Consider the following 23,921-nt stretch of genomic DNA (forward strand, 5'->3'; position numbering starts at 1 on the left):
ACTCCAGAGGAATGGGAAACCAGGCATAGAATATGCTTTGTCCATAGGGAAGTAAGCACAAGAGGCCTACAACAGCACACGGCCCACAGGGTGAGACACTTGTTTTGCAGCTGAGCAGCTAGACTGTCAGAAATAGTAGCAACAGCACTCACTTCATTCTATCTCACATCTTTTGCCTGCTGCCTTCTAGCTACAACACAGGAACATCAGTGCAATTGAAAGAGGGTTACTGACAATGTATTATCTGGCAGCCAGAGGCAATAGTTTTGGAGAAAGCAGCTACTGCTCTGACTTGCTGTGTGAGGAAGAGACTGTATGCAGGAAAATAGCTTTGTAGTTTACTTGGGGAAGCCATGTCACAACCCACATGGATATGTAATACTGACATCTTGGAGGCTTATTAAAAGTAAACGACTGCTGCAACACGAAATAGAGCCTAAAGGTATTACTAGGCTACCTCTCTCCTCCGTGAGGTGTTTAGATCCTAGTATGGTGTCTGTTACAGATTTCACAAAACACGAGAATCACTATGGTTAGAAAAGACCTTCAAAGATCATTCACGCAGCAAGATTCTGCATCATCAGTGTAGTTGTATCTGGTTCCAACTAAATGTGAGTGAACACGTCATTGTACTTAATTCCTTAAGAAAGAGCTTAGTAAATAAACACACCATAAATGGAAGTCAGGCAAGTCAGATCACTTGTGCCTAAGCAATAAGCCTCTTTCCTTTGGAAAATGCCTCAGTAAGTCACTCTATAATCACAAGGTAAAACAAACCCCTTAAATTCATGAAGCATATGATCTAAACCAGCATTCTTAGGTTTGATTGTGGCTGGGTTCTCTTGTTCCACTGTAATCTAAGAACTCAAACTCTGCCATTTCTGCTCATTCAAAGGCGTGGGGGAAAAGAAACACTAGACGTGCTCTCCCACCTGTAAAGCCTGAACAGTTTGTTCAGATAGATCTTAGGAGCTCCCTCAGACATCACAGTGTATTAATGTACGGATTAATGACGACTTCAGAAATCATGCTTCTGGTGCAAAGCATGTATTTAATGATGCCAGAAGATGTTTTTTCATTACTTAAAAGCAACATATGATTGACATCAAACTTTAAAATAAATATTACCAAGATTAAGGACAGCATTTAATTTATATTTAGTTTAAAAACACTCTGAATTGCTAAGAAATGATCTTTGATGGCTGTCATAATTAAAAGCATTCCTGGCTGAAGTAACATAATTCAGCAGTGTATATGTAAGAGAACTGTGCCTCTTGAGATTCTGTGCAAGTGTTAGTACCTTCCACAGAAGATGTGCATGATGAGATCACTGCACAGTAAAATCTAGGACTTGGTTTCAGTTTCTGTTTTCCTGGTAACGATATTTAACTTTTCTCAAAATTTAACTTTGTAACATGTATCTGCTACTGTTTTTTCAGTGATCTCCTTATAGGACATTAATGTTCTAGGGAGAGGGGCATTCTACCCTTAGGATTCATGCTTTTTTGTTGGTTTATCAATGTAAGGAGTGTTGTCTTGTAGTAGATCTTTCCTGGGTATCAGCTCTGTAACAGAAAAAGAAAGCCTGTAAGAACATATCATATAGAAAACACTATTGAAAATTCAGCAGTTCTTTTCATATTTACAAACAATGACAACAATAACAAAAAAAGAAACCAACAATGAACATCATACTATCTACCTAAGAAAGAATTACATTAAAATTTTTGTCTTCTTTTGCTCACTATAGCGCCTTCCACTTTGTCCTTTTAAAAGCACTGAAAATATTTAAATAGCATTAAGAATCTACAAAAAATGCTAAAGTATTGTAGTAACTCTCTTTTAGCAAGAGAGAACAGCAATTTTGTCATGCCTAAGTAGATTGTTTACCTCAAAAGTTCCAAAAATTACTATTAGACTTAGCCTTCTCTCCCAACATCCTGGAACATTGCAATATTCATCTTGTAACCCTGTTTTAAAGGCCAGCAGTAAAAGAAAGCATCAGATGAAAATTATGGCTACTGTATCATCACAGAAGTGCAGTGTATTAAGGTTTGTCTAATTATACATAATTTTCACTTCTTCCTGATTCTTACATTCTTTCCCTCCGGCTCTTCAGAAATCAGTTGTCCTTTCTTCATGAAGGGATGAAGCTGTGTCAAATCATATTTGCCCAAGCAGCAAAAACTACAGCACAAACACCTGAAATCACGTTGTACTTTGACTAGGTCAAACAGCTGCAAAAGGTACAGTGAATCTGTGTTTGAGTGCACGTGTGTGTAACCAGCAATGTTCCGTCTAAAGTGAACTGATATCCTGTATCTTACAAGAAAGAAGACTGATTTCTTTGAAGGTATGTTCCTTCAGAATCTGTATATTGATGCATTTATTATGCTTCTCAGAGCATTAAGTAAAATGTTGACTGCATTTTTCTTATATAAATTACATTTGAGTCCATTTCCTAGACAAAGATTGAAAGAAGAGTTTTTGAAGTTCCTTCTCAAACCTAAGTTTTGAGCATACAGTGATGATAAAAAAACATCAGAACATCCTGCATGTGTAGTATAATGCAAGCACTAATTGTATCAGCTTAATCTGAACTTAAAACAACAGAACTGAGACATTTGTATACTACCATGTAAAATATTTCAGGCCAATGTATGTTATATTACAGTACAGCAAACATTCACCTACAACACTTCCAAACAAATACATAGCACCTAAAATGAGGCACTATGAAAAGTAAACTTTTCTCCTCAGTTCATTTATTTTTATTTACCAAAAGCAACTCAAGCAGCTTTGAGGCTGCTAAGGCTACACTTCCATTTTTTCTGTGTTAGAGCTGTCGCAAGCCTCTAATTTAATACAAGATGATACCATAAAAGCAAAAGAATGAGAAAACTAACTATAATTCTGCTGGCACTGTAAGAGTCAAAAAGGTTAATTTTTTTCTTCTAAAACTTCCTTAATCAAAGAGGTACTGGAACTGAATATCCATACAACGTGATACCAAAGAAGACTCATATACCCTCACAGGCATTTCCTATAACAAACTTCGTGCCAACAACTGGCTTCTAGGTGCAAAAAAGATAAGGAAACTGAGAAAATCCACTTAGTATCATCATATATACAATGCTCAAAACATTTGGAGGGGATTCAGTGAGGACACTTGACTCCACCTGGACAAAGGGATATTCCATACCATCTGACACTGTGCTCAGCAATAAAGGCTGAGAGAAGAAAGAAGGTGACAGTGTTTGCAATGATGGTATTTGTATTCCCAAATAACCACTATGTGTGATGGAGCCTTTTTTCCTGGAGATGGCTGTAAACACATGCTAACTGATGAGAAGTACAGAATGAATTCCTTACTTTGCTTTGCTTGCACATATGACTTTTACTTACCTATTACGTTTTTATCTAAACCCATGGGCTTGCTCATTTTTACCCTTTCAATCCTCTTTCACATCCCACCAGGGTCAGTAAGCAAGAGCCTGTGTGGGGCTTTTCTGCCAGCTTGCATTAAACCATGACAACATTTACCCAAAGATTCAACTGGAAGTTGAAGTCACACTTCCAAGTTTTTCCCTTTTTAATCTCAGACACTTTTTCTTTACAAAGAAAGGATGAAAACAGTAGAGTGAAATACTCAGTAAAAGGGAGCAGCAGTGGAAACCACACCCATTTTTAGGTACAATTTCACATGCTGCAGTGCCCAGGCTTTTCAGCATGAACTACTAGCAAAATATGTTGACTATTACCCGAGCTCGTCCCCAGATTTTGCATTTCTGGTTTCAGAAATTTTCTAAGGGCATACTTTGTGCTACCAATGACACTAGCAATGTATTAAGAGCTATGCTGGAGCTGCCTAGTTCAGAGTGCTGTCTGACTAATCAAAGCTGGACTCTTAGGAAAGTTGCAAATGTACCAGAAGCCTGATCTAAAAATGGCATGGGAATAATGTTTTATCAGTTTATGATGGTGTAACAGTTTGAGTACTGTATTCAGTTCTAGGCACCATGATATAAGAAAGACAATGAGGTCCTGGAAGGTGTCCACAGAAGAGCAACAAGGCTGGTAAGGATCTTGGAGGGCATGTGGTACAAGGAACAGCTGAGGGAACTGGGCTTGTTTAGACTGCAGAAGAGAAGGGTAAGGGGAGATCTTATTGCTCTCTACAACTACCCAGAAACAGGCTGTAGTGAGGCTGGTGTTGGTCTCTTCTGCTAAGTAACTAGTGATTGGACAGGAAAAAAAATGGCTTAAGTTGTACCAGGGGAGGTTTAGATTGGACATTAGGAAAAAATCTCTTTACTGAAAAAGTGGTGAGGCATTGGAACAGGCTGCCAAGGGAGAAGATGGAGTTGCCACCCCTGGAGGTTTCAAGAAGTGTGTTGATGTGGGGCTTCAGGATATAGTGTAGTGGTCATGGTAGCTGGGCCACGGTTGGACACAATGATCTTAAACATCTTCTCCAACCTTAATGATTCTATGATTCTGTAACAATATTTGTTTTCACTCTTTCACTATGGTATCAACCTAAGCACGAAGTTTCTTCTGCTTTTTTGTATTTTGAGTAATACCTTGCTCCTGGCCTAAAAGATTCTTCATTGCCATGACCTTTAAGAATTATTATTGTGTAAAATAAAAATACATTTTTTTGGTATTAGATTTGAGTGTAAATTCCAACTTCACTGCATGCTCTTTACATTTTAAGTACCCCAGGACAAGCGAGTATCTAGGCACTCTATACACTCTTTTATTCTGTGAACTTCTACCATGATGCTCTGGATTTCTTTTCTAAACTACTCTTGGTCTTTTAATTGGTTGTGGTGGTCTTAAGGCTATGCCTTTAATTTCTTTTCACAGAATTCAAGCAGGAAAGTAAAAGAATGTAAATAAACACAATTGGATGTAAGAAAGAAAAATAATAATTATTCTAAACACATCCATTGGAGAGAAAGAAATCTTTAAGATTCAGTTCTCCAAAGTTCAGTGTTCTCTCTGCAGCATTCTAGTATGGGTGTTTCTGTTCTCTTCTGGCTTTGCTTCGGAGATAACACCTGCACAATGACCTTGGCTAAGTTGTAACAATATCTCTGCTTCTCTTCTTTTTCTTTTTGACAAAAAAAAAAGGTGGGGGGGAAGAGGCAGGGAACCAGTCTCCTGGTCTCCTTTCGGGGGAGGTAGGGGCACGGGGTTTTGTGCTGTTTCTGTTAATTGCACATGTTTGTAAATATTGTAAATAACGTATATTTGTACACATTCATTGCATTCCATTGTAGATTGTAGTTTTTGCTTGTAAAATACAGCCTCATTTGCTTCCAAGTTGAGCTAGCCTAGTGTTGTTAACATTGGAAGGTGATTTCAACCTTGGTGATTCACTACATTATCAAGACTAAATATTTCTAATTTCAATATATATTCCAAACACACACAAAACTCTGATGGCTTTTTCAAGACTGTTTTGTTCTTACTGCAGCAAGGTCAATTACAGAGCAAGATGCAAGCTTAGATTTATCCAAAACAGATTAGAAAAAGGACTACTGAGTGACTGCATAATGACATCTTTTGCATCCATAAGCAGGTCAAATGCACCCTGTGTACAGATGCACTCCAGATTTTTTGCTGCAGGACAGGCCGGTACTAGACTCATGCAAACCTCATTGCCATCAGTTCTCTAAGAGTCTGCAAAATTAGCCAGGGGCAATTCTATCACTTCTTGTTTAGGGATATTTAAAAGGAGGCAGCATTAAAGCTGTGCTACAGTCAAAATGGACAACCACCACTATTCCCTCCATGTTCACTGAGCAAAGTCATTTCACTGCTCAGCTCTGATTGAGACAGTGCTCTTAATAATTTTTAAAAAAGACACAGTAGAACTGAAAATGGTGCAGAGAACAGCAATGATCACAGGTGTTCACCTGTTGTTTCAGAGCACAGCTGTTCCACAGATAAAAAGCCAAAATAGGGGCAATAAGGGGCTTAAAATCTCATGAATAGCATGATGAGTTATCACACAATATGGATAATAATTGAAGAGTGGGACCAGATTCAAAACTACAGCTAGTGATTCGTTATAAAAAAGGAAATTCTTTGTCAAAGGTTCCTGAGTGCAAGAAATTTGTGTAGGTTGACATGAATAAGTTTGTAAGAGGGAAATCCACTGAGAATACCTAAAACAGAAACCATCCTCAGCTGAGGAAGTGCTGCCAGGTGTAAAAGGCTGGAAGGTATGAAAGTTCAGTTGCTCTGCTGCTATTCTTCTACTGTCATCTGCTTAAGATCAGTGTGGAAGACTCGACAATGTTCTAGTCATATCTTTGGCCTCAATCATAATGACTGTTCTGTAGTTAAATGCTTTAGCAAATCCAATCCCATACTTAACAAAGCTGTAGTCTGCACTAAACAGAAGTGCAAGGAAACAATGTACACAGCTGAAGATTTCTTCTTTCCTCTCCCACACAATTGTATGCAGAGCCTACCTCTTCTCTTTTGTTTGCCTTTAAGATAAAATAAACTCTAAACCGCAACCAGACTTTCAGAATTTGATAGGCTTTGCATCAAGGCCATCAATGTGTCACAAATGTTCCAAGGCATATTCTGAAATGTAAATTGTATTGGAAATTGTAAAGTATTGGAAAAGAACACTGAAACCTCAAATAAAAAGTTTTGCTATGGACAGCGTATGTACTGCCATTGCTAATTCTCCTCAGGCAGCTTCTACTTATTTGGTAGACAAAGCACCTACAGATACTGTGGCTGTTTCATTTAGACATACACTGACTGACTAGCCAGTACAAGCATGCTGACTTACTATGTAATTGCTGTCACTCCCAATAGTTAAGATACCAAATTATAACTATCGATGGCATCAAAATGCAATCTTTCCTCTCAGCCTGCCTATTTCAAAATATCTGTGTAGAAACTTTGTATCTTTGAAAATATCACCTGTCCTGTGACATTAGTCAACAGGTTTAAATTAAAGTTTTGGGCAGAGAAATGACAGATAGACTTTTGTTCTCTCTACCCCTCTATTAACTTTTCAAGTTTTATATTTATTTACTGAACTACAACATTTTAAAGCATCCTTTTAGCATGCAGTTTTACTCACGTATTTTGCCAGAATCTGTATGAACTGCCTGAATAACAGAAGTTCTGAGAATCACTTCAACATCTGAAGCTATTTTCAGAAGCTAGTAAAAGGGAAGAAAACCAACAAAACAAACAACACAAAGTAATTTCATATATATTTATATGAATATTATTCATATATTTATGAATATATATATATTTATATATATTTATTTATATATATATTTAATTATATTTAATTATTCCTAAAGGTATTTTCCATACTAGACAACTACTCAAATAATAAAACCAGTTGGTTCTATGATTCAGTTATGCTTTATCTACACACAGCTTGTACTTTGGGGATCCTGGAGGAACTTAGGACTTGATATACGAGATACCTTGATATATAGCATGAGAGGAAAGAAACTTCTAGTCAGCAACATATGGCAGTATAAAATCTATATACCGAATTAAAACTGCCAACAATGCATCTACCAATACAAGTATATGGGTTCCAACGATTAAAGACATTGGTGAATGCCTCAGTAACACCTGACTACCTACAGTGAACATGCAATCTGATTCTTTTACCATTTCTGCTCTTGAAGTAAGGAGACAAAAATAAGGCTAAACTATGACAAGAATTAATAATACTGAGGTTTCACTGAAAAGCAGTACAGGAACAAAGCACCACCTGAAGATCAGCAGAGGCATTAATACTTGGCAAAAGGCCCAGAATTCCTTCCCTCATTAAGAGGATAAGAAAAAGCACCATTGGTAGTTTTGTTGAGTAATTAAGAGAAGTTTAATACTTTTTTTTGATGTTTGTGTCAGAAATAAATGACATGGCACAAGTGAGATGCTTTGGGAGACATACTTACACTACGAAGTAGTGAGTACCAAGAGAGGTATCAATATATTTAGAAAAAAAAAGATGTATGTGAAAGCCTTTTCAAACTCACTTGGCTCTCACAATGCCTCAGTAAGTATTTTATCTTGGTTTAAAAATCTCCTACATAAGTATTCTTAGGAAAAGTGGAAAAAAAGCAGTAAAACCAGAAGTACCTCTTTTATCTTCTCTTCAGATGTCTCACCTTGGTTATTTCTGAATTCTTCATTTATCTTTCGTCTTGCAGCTAGTGTGAAAGAAAAAATTATCTTGCCTTTGTCATTGCCTCAAAGCTCAGAATTCAAAGTCCTTCACGACACCTTCCTGATGTACTCCGCCCGAGTATTTTAATGCAAGATTTCCAGGAAATCCAGGTAATGTCACATTTTAAATTACTGGCACAGGAATAAAATATGACCTCTATATAGCATTCTGAGCTCTGCAAATAACTAACACACAGAAGGTACTACTTAAAGTTGGTTTACTGTCCTCAAACAGAATCAACTCTTATGCTCAGCACATTTAAATATGCTTTGGATGCACCTGAAGAAATGAAGTTAAAAAAAAAAAACACAACTCAGGAAGATCAACAAGGATCCAAGAAACAGATGTTTTGCTTATCAGATAATGGCTTCAGTCTAACAACTAGTCCCTTGTTTCAAATTCAAGGATGTCTGATTATGGACACAAGTTTTCCCCAATTATTATTTTTAAAATGTAGAAGACAGTATTTTGAAGGAAGATTATGTTAAAAATTCTCATGTTCAGAGAAGAAAATTCCAAAGAAAGACAGACAAGCATGCACCACACATGAAAGGTATCCCACCTTCAAGGGCTCTGGTGTCATTTTTGAAGACTTCTTGTCGAGTTCTGTGTAATAATTTAAAAAGCTTCAGAACCTGTCAATACAACATCAATACAGTCAGCTTGTTTGTTAGCAAGATTCTTAGTCAAAATGAGCATGTTGCAAGTAAGAGTGTTCTGGCTGATCTTTCACATTTTCTGTTTAGTACAGAATTTGATATGAAATCAGTAGCTAAGATGTTTTGCTTCAATTCCTGATCAAGTAATTTGCAGCCAAAGCAGATGTGAAGAAACAAACATTCTACCCAGTTCTCAATATTTCATACTAATCTAAAATCTTAAGAGTGTACTAGCACTATGGTCCTAATTGTTTGTCATGACATGAATATAATCCTGAAAACACACTAGTTCAAACACACTGTGTATCAAATAAACCAACCAGAATTGGAATACTTCTAAAAGTCAAGTCACCTGAAGGTGACTAAATCTAATTGCCCCTAAATCTAACTGCCAGATCAGCAAATGAGAATTTTAGTGAAAGCAAATACTCAATTAGAATTCATAATGTAGAGATGACACACCTTGGTAGGCACGTAAAGCAAAATAAAGAATCACAGCTCACAGTCACTGATTTTGGCTCTTTATTCATACTGAGCAACGAAGTACTGAAATACTCAAGTATGGACAAGAATCGCTGACAGGCACCACAAAAAAAATTGAAATCCTTATAACAAGATATTTTTGAAGCTATTTCTAAAACAGTAATAATAGGTTGCTTTCCAGTTTCATATTACTTCTTTAACATAATACTGCCACACGTCTAGGGCTGTTAAGGGAGAAGTTTAAAAAAAATAAACAAATTCAAATCCAATTCATAACACAGATTTGACCACACCATAATTTCTATTATAATTTATGATTCAGCATTGAGTATATATCTTACTGCATTACAGATCCTTCCAGGAAGATGAAAAACTACTGCATTCTCAATTGTTTAAGTAAAAAAACTGTTGTCACATTTACAAGAATTAGTATGTCAATCTGCCAGATCATCTGACCAGAGACATAAAAGAGAACATGAACTCAGCTCCTTTTTTCAGTTTCTGTGTCCTTAATAATTAAACAAAGAAGTATTTTGCCCTTAATTGCAGCATTCCCTAGAGGGCTGAAGTTGTGGAAATAAAGGCCTGCAATGGAAGTTCTTGTTCTACAGATGTATTTTAAGAGATTGCCTAAATTATTTGGACAGGTCATCCTCAAGTATTTCTATCCCATGACATTTTTAAATAGTAAAATTAGTATTACAGATGGTTTTGAGTCACAGATGCATATGGCAACACCTGAAGTGTTTTATGGTTATTCTGAACTCTGATCAACAATTTTCAGGCATCTTCCTCTGCTATTTGCCTATTTCTGCAAACCTCTCTCAGAAACATCTGCACCAAACCAGCAGCGCAGTTTTGTCTTGCTTCAAAGTCACCTATTAATGCATACATTCTGTGATCTGAACGAGCTCTAACGAAACAGAAAACTCCCCTCTCAGTCTACTAGTACCCCAAGCCCAGCCTTCAAAACTGTTTAAGAAGGGGTCCACTCCCCGAGGAAGTTCTCTACAAAGAGCAAAGATTTAAATTCTTCTCTTTTTTTTGCCTTTATTTTCTCATCACAGTTCACTCTCTTGCTGTATTTTAACCTCTACCTGACTGCCGTCTGTTTCCTTTTCCCACAACGGTCTTTGCATGCAAAATCCTACTTTCTGTTAGTGTCCTTCTTGCCCTGGAATTATCTGCCTGTTGATGCTATAAATGCCAGGAACGACTACGAAAAAAGTTCCTACCCTTCAGGGAATAAGAAAAAAGGATTCCCAAAGTATGCAATTAAACTCTCATTAGCGTCATCAGCCTACGGTCGCTCGAGGTGCACATGGCACGTCTCGTCGGCGCTGCATGCAGTGCCACCGAGTGCAAGAGACGGGGGCACCAAGAGGCGCACGAGTGGCAGACCCCCGGGGCTCGGCTGGCGCATGGCAGCGACCATTCGTCGGCAGCAGCGCCCCGCGAGGCCTCTGACACTAGAACGAGAAGGAATCTGGGCACACCTAGGGCTCAGGCCACACGGGAGAGGTCAAGGTGGGCCCCGCGGACGATGCAAGGCAGCGACGAAGGCAGAAAGGACTGCCGCCAGTCTCTACCGCCGCCTTACACTGTGCAGACCCTGTGCCGCCCCTCCCTGGCCCTTCTCAGCCGGTCCTGGCTCCAATTCACTCCAGGCGACCGGAGAGGCCCCAGTTACCGCCCCCTCCCCCCCGCCAGCTTCAACAATCACGGTCAGCACGAGACCTCACAGAAGACGGAGGCCAACCACCCCCTTCGGGGAGGAGGGGGTGGGGGGAGCAACAGCCCTGACGACCCTCTCCCCGCCGCGTCTCGGGTGCGCCGACGCGCATGCGCGCCACACTCACTTTCCCGCGGCTCGCCATAGCGACCGCCGTCCTCTTCCGGTCCGGCGAAGAGGTGCAGTTTCCGCGGCGGAAGTGGCGACCGAACACACCTGCGCTCTCCTCCCGTCGAGCTTTTGCCGGGTGCCCTGTCAATGCTGCCCCGCGGAGCACCACTCACCGTCGCCATCGTTCCGGGCAGTCTTTGCCCCTCCTGCCCCGCCAGCCCACTGCAGCGTGCGGCTTCCCGCGGAGTCGCCCCCGGGACGCCAAACTAACAATTACAGAATTGTCAAGGTTGGAAGGGACCCCAAGGATCATTTAGTTCCAACCCCCCTGCCATAGGCAGGGACACCCTCCACTGGACCAGGTTGCCCAGAGCGGCATCGAGCCTGGCCTTATACTGCCTTCACTGCCAGGTCGTACTGATTGCTCTGGTTTCTAGTTACAAAAAGGGTTATGTGTAGAAGGGCTAACACATGTAACTCTCTCACTTCCCTCTGCTAGTAGCACTCTATATTTTATGACTTTACTCTCCGAACTTTGGGGGCCGTGATTACCTTTATAAAAGCCTCCAGGCTGTTTCAGCCCCAGTGCTTCAACCCTTGGGTCCAAAAGGATGCTGGTGGCCTTGATGCATCCCTTCATCCTGTGCTTTGAGTTAGGGACTACACAGCTTGCAATTTCAGAAACCTCTACCAGGATAGCAGGGCCTCCAGGACAGGGTTCACAAGCAGTTTGTGTTCACAAAGAATTCAAGTGAACTTCTATGGAAAAGCTAATGGCAGCCCTGCTAGGAGCAGGCATTTGGCAGTCCTAAGAAGTCACACAGATATTCGGGATGCATCTGATGCAGCAATAAATAACACTAATGTCTGCAACAGCTGCTGGAATCTACTACCCCAGCACGGTTCGCTGTACTCATTCCCTCCTTCTTCCGTTGATCTCTCCGCTGATCCGCCAAAACCTTCCCTTCCCCACAACCCAGATCCTTCCACGCCTCCCTGAGCGCCACCGTTCGGGTCATCGAGGAGAAGCCAACCGAGTGCGGGGACATGCGGAAAAGACGAGCGACGCTACCAATCGCGAAGCGGGCTCCACTCCCCCGATCTGTGCACCCAATGAGCGCCACGGGGGGTGTGGCCTCAGATGGAACGGCGGAGCGTTGTGCGACTTGCGCCGCCCGCGGACGGCCGCCATGGCTGACGAGATCAGGAAGGCGCAGGCCGCTCGCCCCGGCGGCGATACCATCTTCGGGAAGATCATCCGCAAGGAGATCCCTGCTAATATCATCTATGAGGACGAGCAGGTGAGAGCGGTGCGCGGCCGACCCCGGCTTGTAGCTGCCCGAGTCGGCGGGTGTCTCCCTTGAGGCGCATGGGAGCGCGGCGGGCGGGCGACACGGACGGACGGGGTTTTTCTGCAGTATCCCGAAAGCATCCGGCTCCTTCGGTGCGGCCCGGCGGTTGCCTGGGCGGATGAAGATGCTGCCAGGTCCACCCCAGTCCCGCTGTGTCACCGGCCTGCATGTGGAGCAGCCTACATGCTCTGGCCCAGCGCACGCGGAGGCGGCTGCCGGCTTTCGCCGTGTCGCAGCCCTACTGCGATGTAGGCATTGCAGGCTTTACTGCTGAAGGGCGAGGGTTCTCACACCTGATGTGGAAGAATGCTTACGAGGCCTTGGATTTATCACCCTCAGAGAGTCTCGTTGTGGGTTCGGGGCATACGTATCTAAACCGTGCACTGTGATTGGCTGCACTTAAGACGTGCAGGTCATTCTGCGCCTCGTACTAGCGTTGTAGAGATCATGTATCTGTACCTGACAGGCTTTGACTGTGAATCTCAGACGGGGATTAGTAAAGAATTGTGGAAAATTACAGCTCTTCACGGAATTCTGGGACTGGTCATCCTGCAGACTCAAAAATCGTTTTCTCAGTTTCCGTGCCGAGATGGGATTGGTAGCATAAAGTGATGCTAGTGCAACACGACATGCCAGGAGTTAGGTGAAATAGTTACCCTAAGAAAAAATGCCACTGTTACTTCTCAGATGTAAACTAAACTAGTATTCAGTATAATTTTTTTTTGTTCGTTTTGTTTTTCTTTTTTTTGCAATTGTTGAACATTATCACAGGCTTTTGTTTTTGAAATCAGGGATTGTCTCCGAGATACAACACAGACCCAGTAAAGATGCTCTTTGTCTCATTTGCCTGCTTAAAAATTATGCATAGCTTGGAACAATGTTTTGTTAATAGATACAAAAGTGTTAACAGCTGCCATCTGTTCTCAGGAATATTGGAAATTTTCATTGCTTTTCCAAAAATGATGTTCTGCCTTTATGTGAGGGTACACAGCCTCTCTTTACCCAGGTCAAAGCTACACGAAGATTTCCCTGGCTGTAATGGTTTACAACAGTGTAACGTGAGCACTGCGCTTGATTGAGAATCAGGACATTGACTTTGAGTGACTTGAGAACATACGACCTACACTGACTACTATTACTGCAGCATATTTCCTGGTAGATGATCTTTAATTTGTTTTGTTGACTCTCTGAAGGTTTTTATAGAGGTGACTGGAAACGTTGCAAGAAGAAATACAAGGAAGGCCATTAGTCATTAATTGGCATGGAGAGAAAAGGACATACTGAAAAGTACAAAGTCTCCGTGGAATTAAGCCTTATGACTTGTTTCAATGCTGAAACAGACATTGGTGCACTCGGGGACTTGTGATTGTGCTTTCGTTTGATACTACTTCTGCTCTCTGTCCCACAGAAAATTACGTTGTCTGCTCCTTAAATTCTTTGACTTAGCTTGGCTATTTGTATTCTGCCTCAGTGTGGACTACATAGAATAGAAAAACTGCTTACAAAATTATTAAAGTTAAGATTTGTTTAAGTAGGTGCAAATTAGTTTTATTCACCCATTCATACCATGCTTCTCTGGGAGAAACAAGCATTTCACCAAAGATTTAAAACTGGGCATTGTCTTCTTTAACATATTTTAAGATAGGACAGACTGAAGGTATGCAAGATAAGGTGTTTTAGTTAAAATGAAGTTTGAGCTTTTCACCACCTTTACTCTTGGTCACAGTTCCTTTCACGAGAATTAAAAAGGAGTATAGTTGCCTAGAAATGTTGCTTTACTGATTCACAAGTGACTGAAACATGTTTTGCTGTTAGATGTGATAGGCAAGTCAGAGATACCCTTTAGTTTAAAGTGGAGCCAGCTTTAATACATTATTTTAAAATACATTTTTCTGAAGTGTGGCTGGGTGCCCCCTGCCACTGCTGCATGACATACACCTGTGGTGTCATGGGTGCCCACCCAATAGGGGTGGACACAGGAAACGGCGTATTTCTACCCATAAATCCTGTGCCCTGTAAAGCCATCTGCAGAGTCATATTCTTCCTCTTTCTTCCCTCTCTGCTCCCATAGGAGATGCTCTCTCTTATCGGGTAATGCCGGGGGAGTATCCTCAAGGCCACTTAGGCCTGTCTAGGCCTAATGCCAGGAGGAGAATGGAGGGGGGGGCAGTCTCAGACCTGGCCAGCCTGAGACTTGCCTAGCAGTTGGGGGGGGGAAAGAAAGAGCCCTGGGGGGTTTTGGGTAGACCCTCAGGTTGGAGGAAGTGAGGATTGGGAAGCTTTGGGAATTATGTAACGGGCTCTGTACGCATTGGGATGTTCTCTGTCACTATGCTGTGTAGTTTGTAGTTTTCTGTAGCGTCACCAATCGCTTTTCCATTTAAACTTTCCATCAGTCTCCAATCCGTTTGTGTGAGTGTCATTCTTTTGTCCCTTTCGGGGAAAGAGACGATCTGTCTGGCCCCAAACCAGCACATGAAGTAATTTGTGCTATTGAGAACAGAAGTGACTTAACTTCAAGGTCTTTGAAATTGCTGTGCTATCTTTGACTAAGTCAGTGTTCAGACATAACTACAAGACGATGATGATTAGCAGCTGTTTGCCATCTGCCTTATTAAAGAGGGTGTTAATAAATTAAGTGAAATAAACATAAATGTATTCTTTCTGTAGGCATGCATGCCATCAGCTTTGGTAGTTCTTGTGTTTATGTGCAAATGTTATTAACTGTGTTCTAAATTGCTGAGAAGACGTATATCTTTTAAATAATACTAAACACAGAATAATTATTTTTTTCGTGCCAACAGGTCTTGGTAAGGATATATTTTGTGCTTAGAAACTAGATGAATTTGATTAATACTCAAAAAATGCTTGGGGAATATGGTAATCTGTGTAAGTATGTATTTAGTGGGGCATATTGATTTATATAAACCATTACCTTTCTCTGATGCAATTACATTTTAACTGTTTGCTTTTCCTCCAGTGCCTTGCGTTTCATGATATTTCACCCCAAGCTCCAACGCATTTCCTTGTGATTCCTAAGAAGCCAATTGTCAGGTTATCTGAAGCTGAAGATTCTGATGAATCTGTAAGTACTCTAGAAGCTTTCTGTACACCAAACTGTACCTCTTATCACTTCATAATTTGCTAGACGACTCCTCATTTTCCTCTTGACATTTCAAAGAGGCAAAGCAGTTTTCCAATGCAATAATTCTTTTCCTTCTAGGTTAGGGTGGGAGTTGAGTTAAGGTTTTCCAATAAATGTAGTGATGTAAAGCAAAATGCATCTCTGGGTGTATATTTACAGTGCAAAATACATTGTTATTTTGGAGTGCTGTCTTGATGTCTCTTTTCATGGTTTACAGACAGTACATCCAGTAAGGGCTTGGAGTTTTATGGTGGGTCAGAAATAAATGAAAAGTTAGTAGAGGTATTGAATGTATAATTTATAACTATAAACATAAAGTTAAAAGATTTTGTAAACCAATAGATGATAAGAGAAAGTTTCTTTTCCACGAAAATTTATATATGCTGCCTGAGGAAGTAATGAGGGCTTTGATGATGAGATAAAATTAGTTTCTATGATTCTTTTATAGTGTGTTACTGTCTAGCTCATTTTTACCCCTACATTATGTATAGTCGATGTTCATAGCTTTTCTTGGAAGGTGTTGTTGACAGTAACGTGAAGAGCGTTGGTTGAATTTTTTAAGGATTAGCTTACTGACTTATCTAAATGGTTCTCTGCTCTGGTGCCTTCCCTTCATTCACTCTCCCCTTTTTATGTTTTCTGTGTTGTTTTTTGTTTCTTTTTGTTTCTTTTTTATTTCTCTTCCTCCAGCTTCTTGGGCATTTAATGATTGTTGGCAAGAAGTGTGCTGCTAACCTGGGCCTGACCAATGGATTCCGGATGGTTGTCAATGAAGGGCCTGAGGGTGGGCAGTCTGTCTATCATGTACATCTCCATGTTCTGGGTGGTCGTCAGTTGGGCTGGCCCCCTGGCTAAGATTTGTGCACCATCAGAGTTAACTGCATGCATATAAAGTAACCACCGAATAGATTTAATACATTGTCCATCAATCTAGCCACTGTTAATGTACTTTTTTTTTTATGTGTGTCTCAAAGGGTAATAAATGTTCTGAACAACATTCGCACAATAAAGATTTAGCATATGGGAATTGTCTTTGTCTGGTGTGTCTCATTGATGGAAACAGTTGTGAAGTTATAATGATGTTCTCCAGAGTTTCTCTATGTAGTGTGTTTGAGCCTGCTGTTAACAGTCTTCTGTAGACAGTGATTTGCCGAGGCATTTGAAACTTTGAAGGTACAACTGCTTAGCAGTTCTTCATGTCTTTTGGGAAGAAAACTTCAAGCTTTTTGAACACTGAATGTAAATGTTCATAAAACCAGTGTACACTGCTGCTAAAAACTTTTTAAAGTGAAATTCCAAACATGCTGGGCAAGGGCTGTTCCAGTACAGTGCAATGTGTTGGAAACACAGTTGTTGTTAGCAGCTGTTTTGTAAGGCCCCATCTTTCTTCAGGCCTCATCTCTTCAGATGAGATCTGAAAAAATAGTCTTAGTGGGAGCTGTGATCATTCCATTGCACACTGGTGTTTACTTCTAGATTGTGATTTTGATGGAATTGAGGACTTGAAACTACTGAACTATTGCAGGGCCTTGTAAGGTGCTCATCTTGACACATAAGCATGATGTATTATGTATACATTTTAAATTCTGTATTTTGTTTTGAAGGCTTTATCCTTCATTGAATAGTAGTTTCTCTATGTTGCTGCATATAGTTGTTCACACAGCACTGTCATCACATCTCCAAGACAGTTCTGAAGCTAGGGTTACAGACGTGTGTGCCAGGTTTGTAGTGTGGTGGGTTGAAATACCCCTCCCACATTAACAACACCTAGTGCAGTTGAGAATCAAATTAAGCTGTATTTACAGGCAAAACTACATGCAATGAATATATACAAATATACACTATTTACAATATTTACAAATAAGTACAATTAACAGAAACAGCACAAAACCCTCCTGGCCAAAGCCAGGAAAGCTGCCCCCCTGCCTCTCCCTTCCCTGCCTTCCCCAGACCCCCCTGAGAAGGAAGAAAGACAGAAAGCAGAGAGTTTGTTAAACTTAGCTCTTCAAGGTACTCAGTATGCGGGTGTTATCTCCGAAAAGCAAAAGCCAGAGGAGAAATGCAGATTTCTCAGCAGAGAAACACCAGACAGACTAACAGACAGACTGAGTACTGACTCTTATTAAACATTTCTATCTCTCCAATGGAACTGTTTAGAATAACCATTATTTTGCTTCCTTACACCCAATTGTGATTTATTTACATTCTTTTCTGCTTGAACTCTGCAAAATTAAAGGCATAGCCTTAAAACCATCACAGCCAAATAAAGCAATTTTTTTTTCTGTTAAAAAGTCCCAGCTAGCCTGTGACGGGAGGTACTTTAAAGCCTTTAGGCCTTATGAAAAACTGGAGTACTTATGATAGCAAAAATATGAGTATGCAAGGTGGACAGATGAGAGTTGTGATTTTTATTCAGATAAAAAGATTGAATTTGGTGAAGGCATTTGAATTCACTCAACTTGAGAACAGTAAGTACTTTTGAAAGTGCTGAATCTTGAGACTTTGTACCTTAGGACATGACTTCAACTGGAAATCAGGTAGTGCTTCAGAAAGTGGCTGGTCTGTAGTTGAGGAATAGAAAGATGTTCCTACAGGGGTAGCCTGACAGCTGTTCTCCTGGGTATTCTGCACAGAAGTGAAGAAGAAAACTAAACCCTCAGGTACAGCATCCCTGAGCACACAGATGAATGTGTATTACAAGAATGAGGTATGACTAGCAGACACAGTGGGGCTGTGTCTGGAAAACCTATTGAAACAAGTGTATGAAAGGCACTTGAGGGTATTGAAATTAACCATCTATCCAAATGTGGGAAAGGACACGTGTACTACCTTTATTTTTCTAATTTCTGTTCGAAGTATGTGCACCACCACTGGTGTTTGTGAGTTAAAGCACAACCGGTGAAGTTAGTCGGGTCGCTGCTGAATCCTGTGAAAGTAACGCTTTTGCTGCGCTACTTGGAACCTGACTTGGACGCATACGTGTTTCAGAAAGGTAAGAATTCCAAGTGAGGGCAAACCATGGAGCTGTTGCAAGGGTAGCCATGGGGGAGCTTGCTAACCAGTTCAGTTATGCCTCAGTTTCAGGTGAATGTGTTCTGCTGTACCTTAAAAACTGATGCTCGAGTGATGAGTAGTATTGAGTTTAGGACACTGGTCAGCCAGCGGTGAACACAATATGGAAAAAAATGATTGAAGGAAAAACTTTATTTTTCCTGATTCATGGCTGTTAGAAGGCACTGAACCTTCAGGAAATGGGAGAACTGGGTATTAGTTGCCTTCCTACCTGTCATTTTGTTGCTACAAGGTAGGCTTCAACATCCCTCCCATGAGCTTCCTTCTGGTTGAGTTGCAGTCTTGTTATATCTGTGGCTATGTAATCAGCTCTGGTCCAAGTACTCTGTCCTAAAATTTCTGAGGCTTGTTACAAAGCGAGACACCTTAACTCCTTTACCTGGAGACAGATACAGCAAACTCACATCTTAAGATATTAAAAAATACAGGGAGATGGACATGGTAAGGTGTCCATAGCTACGTAGCCCTTCAGCTCTACATTACTGGTAGACTGAGACACCCACTGAAAAATGTCTACTTCTCTAAGTAGTCAAATGCAGCTAGATGACAAAAGCCTGTAAGCAACCCTGGGACTTTGTATTGGTTTTAGGGCTAAGCCTTTAACATTTTTCACAGATATTGAGCAGAAAGTCCTAAGAATGTAAATAAATCACTATTGGGTGTAAAAAGGAAAAATAATCATTCTAAACGATTCCATTCGAGGAATAACACCCTTAAGATTTAGTTCTCAAAGTTCAGTCTGTCCTGCTGCAGCAGTCTAGCTGGGTGTTCTCTTCTTGCCTTCTACACTGGGAGATAACAACCTTGATGACCTTGGCAAGTTCTACCATAATCTCTGCTTCTCTTTAATCATAGGCAGAAGGTGGGAATTACTTACTTGAGGCAGATAGAAACAGATGTATGGTGTGAAATTGAGTTGCTGTGTCTGCTTAACTGAGTGGTTGAGCTGGGCTACTGTTATGTCTCCATGTAATGAGGTGGGTTGCAAGTCCCTTCCCACATTAACACCACCAGACTAGCTCAGTTTGGAAGCAAATGAGGCTGTATTTACAAACAAAAACTACAATCTACAATGGAATGCAATAAATATATGCAAAATATACAGTATTTACAATATTTACAGATACGTACAATTAACAGAAACAGCACAAAACCCGCCTGGCTGAAGCCAGGAAAGCTGTCCCTCTGCCTAGCCCTTCCCTGCCGTCTCCAGAAGCCCTGGCAAGAGGAAGAAAGACAAGAAGCTGAGAGGTTGTTATAACTTAACCAAGGTCAGTGTGCAGGTGTGTTATCTCCAAAGCAAAGCCAAAAGAGAAGAGCAGAAACACCTATGCTAGAATGCTGCAGACAGAACACTGAACTTTTGTTTTGAGAACTGATTCTTAAAGGATGGAATGTGGAAGTGTTTCGAATAATGGAAGTGTTTAGAATAATCATTTTTCTTTCTTATATCCAATTGTGATTTATTTACATTCTTTTCTGCTCAAACTCTGTGAAAAGAAATTAAAGGTGTAGCCTTAAACCCACCACATTCCTGAGGCATGACAAAGGTGTTCCTGCTTTTCAGAGGTAGCTGTGTAGCAGGGGAATGTGTTGGGAAGCATAAGGGAGAATTTTTAAGAAGCAACATATGACTTATAAATTTAGGAAGACTGGATTATTCCTGTATGCTTTAGTGGTCTGTGGTTGGATGCTGACTGCTCAGGGGTTATGTAACTAGTTAGCATGCTAGAGCCTCGTTTGTTGCTGTAATTAACCAGACAAATTGCTCCACTAAGAATGGCCATGCCCCACCACCCATGGAATCATGAAAGAGCTCTCAGTGTGTTAATCCTGTCTGTGTCAGGGCCAGGTGAGGTTTCCAGTGTTCTTTCTCATGAAAGGTGTCTTCTGCTTTCATACATGACACTGGGAACTCAAGTATTCCCAGTGCTGTTCTCTCTGGGTCCTTTGCCTAGTATACAGGTATAGAAATCTGGAGGTGAAGTTGCAAAGCTCTGGAGAGTGCTCCTTTCTAATTTGCGTCTTTGGTAAAGGTCTGTCTCTGTCTGGTAATGGAGTGCAAGCCAAGGGAGGCTCAGCACCTTGATTTGCACCAGAGCTCATCTATCCGATTATAACATTTCTGTTAGGGAGGTTCTAATAAACTCTGGTGACAAAGCTAACATCACAGTACTTAAAACATAGTTCTTCCTTTCTGTAGTTGATGGGAACGCATTCAATGAATTACTTGTTATTGATAATGTTAATTCTTTTTTCTTTATCATAATTTCTGCAAAAGGATTTAATTTGGTTTAATTTTTAGTCCAAAATCTATACCACAAATTGCATCCGTATCTCAATTTAGTGAGAGGACTTGGTTTTATGCTTGACAGAATTAATCAGCAGGTTGCTGTCTTTTTTTTAGTTAAAAAACCCTCATTCTTAATACTGTGGCTTTTTTTCTTGTTTAACAGCTCAGCAGTGTCCATAACATTGCTTCAACTTTTGTTCATAATAGAGAAAACAACATGTATTTTTATTTCCAGCTGTGACATAAGAATGTTTAAATTTTGAATCAAAAGATGTGAAATAAGTGAGAGGCATGGTACAGTTCAGTTTTGACTCTGAGACACCTCTCTGGATTGTATCTCGGTCTCCTGGAGACTCTTGTTATCATTAAGTTGTAAGAGAATGGAATTTTAACTTCATGGCCAAACATTGTGCATCATGGCTGTAGTCCAGTGGTTAGGATGCTTATTTATGTCTAGTGAAGCTTAGCTTATTGAATTGTGGAAAACACATCATCTTAGTCCCAGAAGAGATGTTGGCCATTGGCATACAGGTCAGGCTGATGTGATTGTTTTGCAGAGAAGGCTGGGAATGAGAGGGTAGAGCTATGTTCCTGTGCTTCAAACTCAAGTTTTCTATCCTGTAGTAAAGGCATATGGGATATGTTGTGCTGGCTACTTTAAATGAAAAATACAGGATGCAAGGGTAGACGTTTAATAATAACCAGAATTTTCCTTTGGATAGTTTATCTTAATTAAAAGAAGGAAAAACAGATTCTGACTGCATTTTATAAGTGTCCTGATCTTGCTGGGAGGTGTGTATGTGTTTGTGTGTGTATGTTGTATGCGTAAGGAATGCTGTAAGCAGGGTTACCACACACACGTGTGGGTAACCATGGAGCTTTCTGGAGTTTGGGTAAAACAAATGGATTAATTACACATTTAAGCACTTGTGGGACAAGAGTGTTGTTATTTCTGGGATTTTTGAGCAAGGATGAACTATCTATCTGTGTCATCTTTAGCATCATCATAGCTGAACGGGTGACTGTGTTAGAGAAACTATCTGTACAGTTAGAAGAATGTGCTATCTATTGTGGAGAAATAATTATTTCAGAAACTCTTTGAGACCTTTACATGGGTACATTTACCTTTGTAACAGGCTTTAGTTTAGACTGTATTTGTAGCACATCTTCTCCAGTATGTTAAGAAAGTGTTTTCCTGAGATCATTCCATGTATTACTGAGCAAAAGAGAACATGTGTAGATTTCAGCTTCTTGAGTGAGCTTGTAGATGAGATCCCATGGGAGGCAGCTATCGAGTGTAAAAAGCCCCAAAACAACTTTTTGATTGTCAAGAATAGCTTCCTTCAGGGAATTGTGTGTTGTAAAGTTCATGGTCTGAGGGGATGTAGCAGGAGATTTGCATGTCTGAACGGGGAGCTCTGACTGAACTCAATTGCAGAAGTCATTTGTACGTAGGTGGAAGTGAGGATGAGCTACATGAAAGAAACAGACGTTTCTTAGGTGGAGTAGAAGAGCCAAGCTCAGCTGATACTGAAATTTTGTTGGATGAGAAGGGCAAGAAGAAGGGCTGTTACAGCTGCCTAAGCAGCAAGAACAGAAGAGGGAACATTTATACCTGCTGAAGGTGGTGGGCATAGTGACAAAGGAAGTAGAAAAGGCTGAGTTACTCAACAGCTCTTTTTACTCATTCTTTACTGCAAGGTCTGCTCTCAGGTCTAGATCTGTGTGAGTAGAAGCCAAGTTTGGGTTGTGATAAAGAAAGATTGAGTTAGGCACAAACTTGTTAAGAAATCTAGACATACACAGAAATTGATGGGACTTGAGTGGGATGTATTCAGTGCTGCTGAGGGAAGTAGTCAGTATCATTGTGAAGCCGCTCTCTGTGATGTGAAAAAAAGGCATGATGACTGGGTGAAGAAGACAAACATCACACCTATCCTGAAGAAAGATAAAATGGATTTGGGGAACTTCAAGCCAGGTGGCCTAATTGAAATGCCTCGGAAGGTGGAAGCCATTTCCAGGCACATCAGGAGAAGGTGATCAGGAGTAGCAAGCACAGATGGACTTGGACAAAGTTGTACCTGATTGTCTTGTACAGTGGTGTGATTAGCAGTGTGGGTGTGGGGTGTGCAAAACTTCTGGCACAACCTCTTTGAAGTGGAGAAGCATGCACTGGATTGGCAGATTACCCAGTGAGTGGAAAACTGGATGAACTACTCAAAGAGTAGGAGCTGAGATGTTGGTTGGTTAAGAAAGCCATTCTTCAGAGGTTTATGTTAGGGATGCTAACATTTAATGTCTTCATTAGTCACATGAAAAATGTATACCTTTAGGGAGTTCATAGATGTCACCAAATTAAGGAGGGCAATGAATGATAAGGTGGAAGTCGGGGCTGATATTGAGAGGCATAGCAATAGGTTGGATGGGGACCTTTTGAAGTTCAACAGAGTCAGGTGCAGAGTCCTATACTTGGAATGGACTGGTCTCATGCAACAGGTCTACTGAGGGCAGACTGGGTAGAAGCTGCCTTGTGAAGCAGGTGGGAATTTTGGTAAAGTTGAACAAATATCAGCAGTATGCCCTGCAGTATTAGCAGCAGCTCAACTGGGAGAATTCATTTGTTCCCTCAGTTCAACACTTGAATTGATGTCTGGAGTGGTATATGCAGTTTTGAGCTCACTAGTACAAGGAAGACTCATAGATTTGTAGAACACCAGGTTGGAAGGAACCTCAAGGATCATCTAGTCCAACTTTTCAGGATAAGAATATAGTTTAAATGTAGTAGCCTTTCAATCTGGGCCTTGGAACTGTCTAATGCAGGGGAATCCACCACCTCCCTTGAGA

The 23,921-nt window shown here is 40.7% G+C and overlaps 2 protein-coding genes across 2 annotated transcripts; one reads left to right on the forward strand and one right to left on the reverse strand.

Moving 5' to 3' along the window:
* Positions 1 to 1,112: 1,112 nt before the first annotated feature.
* LYRM7 (LYR motif containing 7) lies at positions 1,113 to 11,258 on the reverse strand. Its single transcript, XM_054398051.1, has 5 exons — positions 11,232 to 11,258; positions 8,793 to 8,865; positions 8,143 to 8,213; positions 7,115 to 7,196; positions 1,113 to 1,565 (listed from the first exon to the last, which is right to left on the reverse strand). Exons 1-5 carry the CDS (start codon positions 11,247 to 11,249, stop codon positions 1,489 to 1,491), a joined length of 321 nt encoding a protein of 106 aa, XP_054254026.1. The 5' UTR covers positions 11,250 to 11,258; the 3' UTR covers positions 1,113 to 1,488.
* Positions 11,259 to 12,380: 1,122 nt separating this feature from the next.
* Positions 12,381 to 16,731, forward strand: HINT1 (histidine triad nucleotide binding protein 1). The gene is made up of 3 exons (XM_054397417.1): positions 12,381 to 12,516; positions 15,548 to 15,652; positions 16,403 to 16,731. Exons 1-3 carry the CDS (start codon positions 12,406 to 12,408, stop codon positions 16,565 to 16,567), a joined length of 381 nt encoding a protein of 126 aa, XP_054253392.1. The 5' UTR covers positions 12,381 to 12,405; the 3' UTR covers positions 16,568 to 16,731.
* The last annotated feature ends 7,190 nt before the right edge of the window (positions 16,732 to 23,921 follow it).

Source organism: Indicator indicator, chromosome Z (assembly GCF_027791375.1).
Source record: "Indicator indicator isolate 239-I01 chromosome Z, UM_Iind_1.1, whole genome shotgun sequence".
Lineage (NCBI taxonomy): Eukaryota > Metazoa > Chordata > Aves > Piciformes > Indicatoridae > Indicator > Indicator indicator.

Excerpts from the sequence above, each read along its gene's own strand:
- LYRM7 (XM_054398051.1), bottom strand. Across the intron at positions 8,214-8,792 it reads TGACACCAGAGCCCTTGAAG|CTGCAAGACGAAAGATAAAT; the intron begins GTGGGATACCTT and ends CTTTCACACTAG. Across the intron at positions 1,566-7,114 it reads TACAGATTCTGGCAAAATAC|AGCTGATACCCAGGAAAGAT; the intron begins GTGAGTAAAACT and ends TTTCTGTTACAG.
- HINT1 (XM_054397417.1), top strand. The coding sequence starts at position 12,406 with ATGGCTGACGAGATCAGGAAGGCGCAGGCCGCTCGCCCCGGCGGCGAT. Across the intron at positions 12,517-15,547 it reads TCATCTATGAGGACGAGCAG|TGCCTTGCGTTTCATGATAT; the intron begins GTGAGAGCGGTG and ends CTTTTCCTCCAG. Across the intron at positions 15,653-16,402 it reads CTGAAGATTCTGATGAATCT|CTTCTTGGGCATTTAATGAT; the intron begins GTAAGTACTCTA and ends CTCTTCCTCCAG.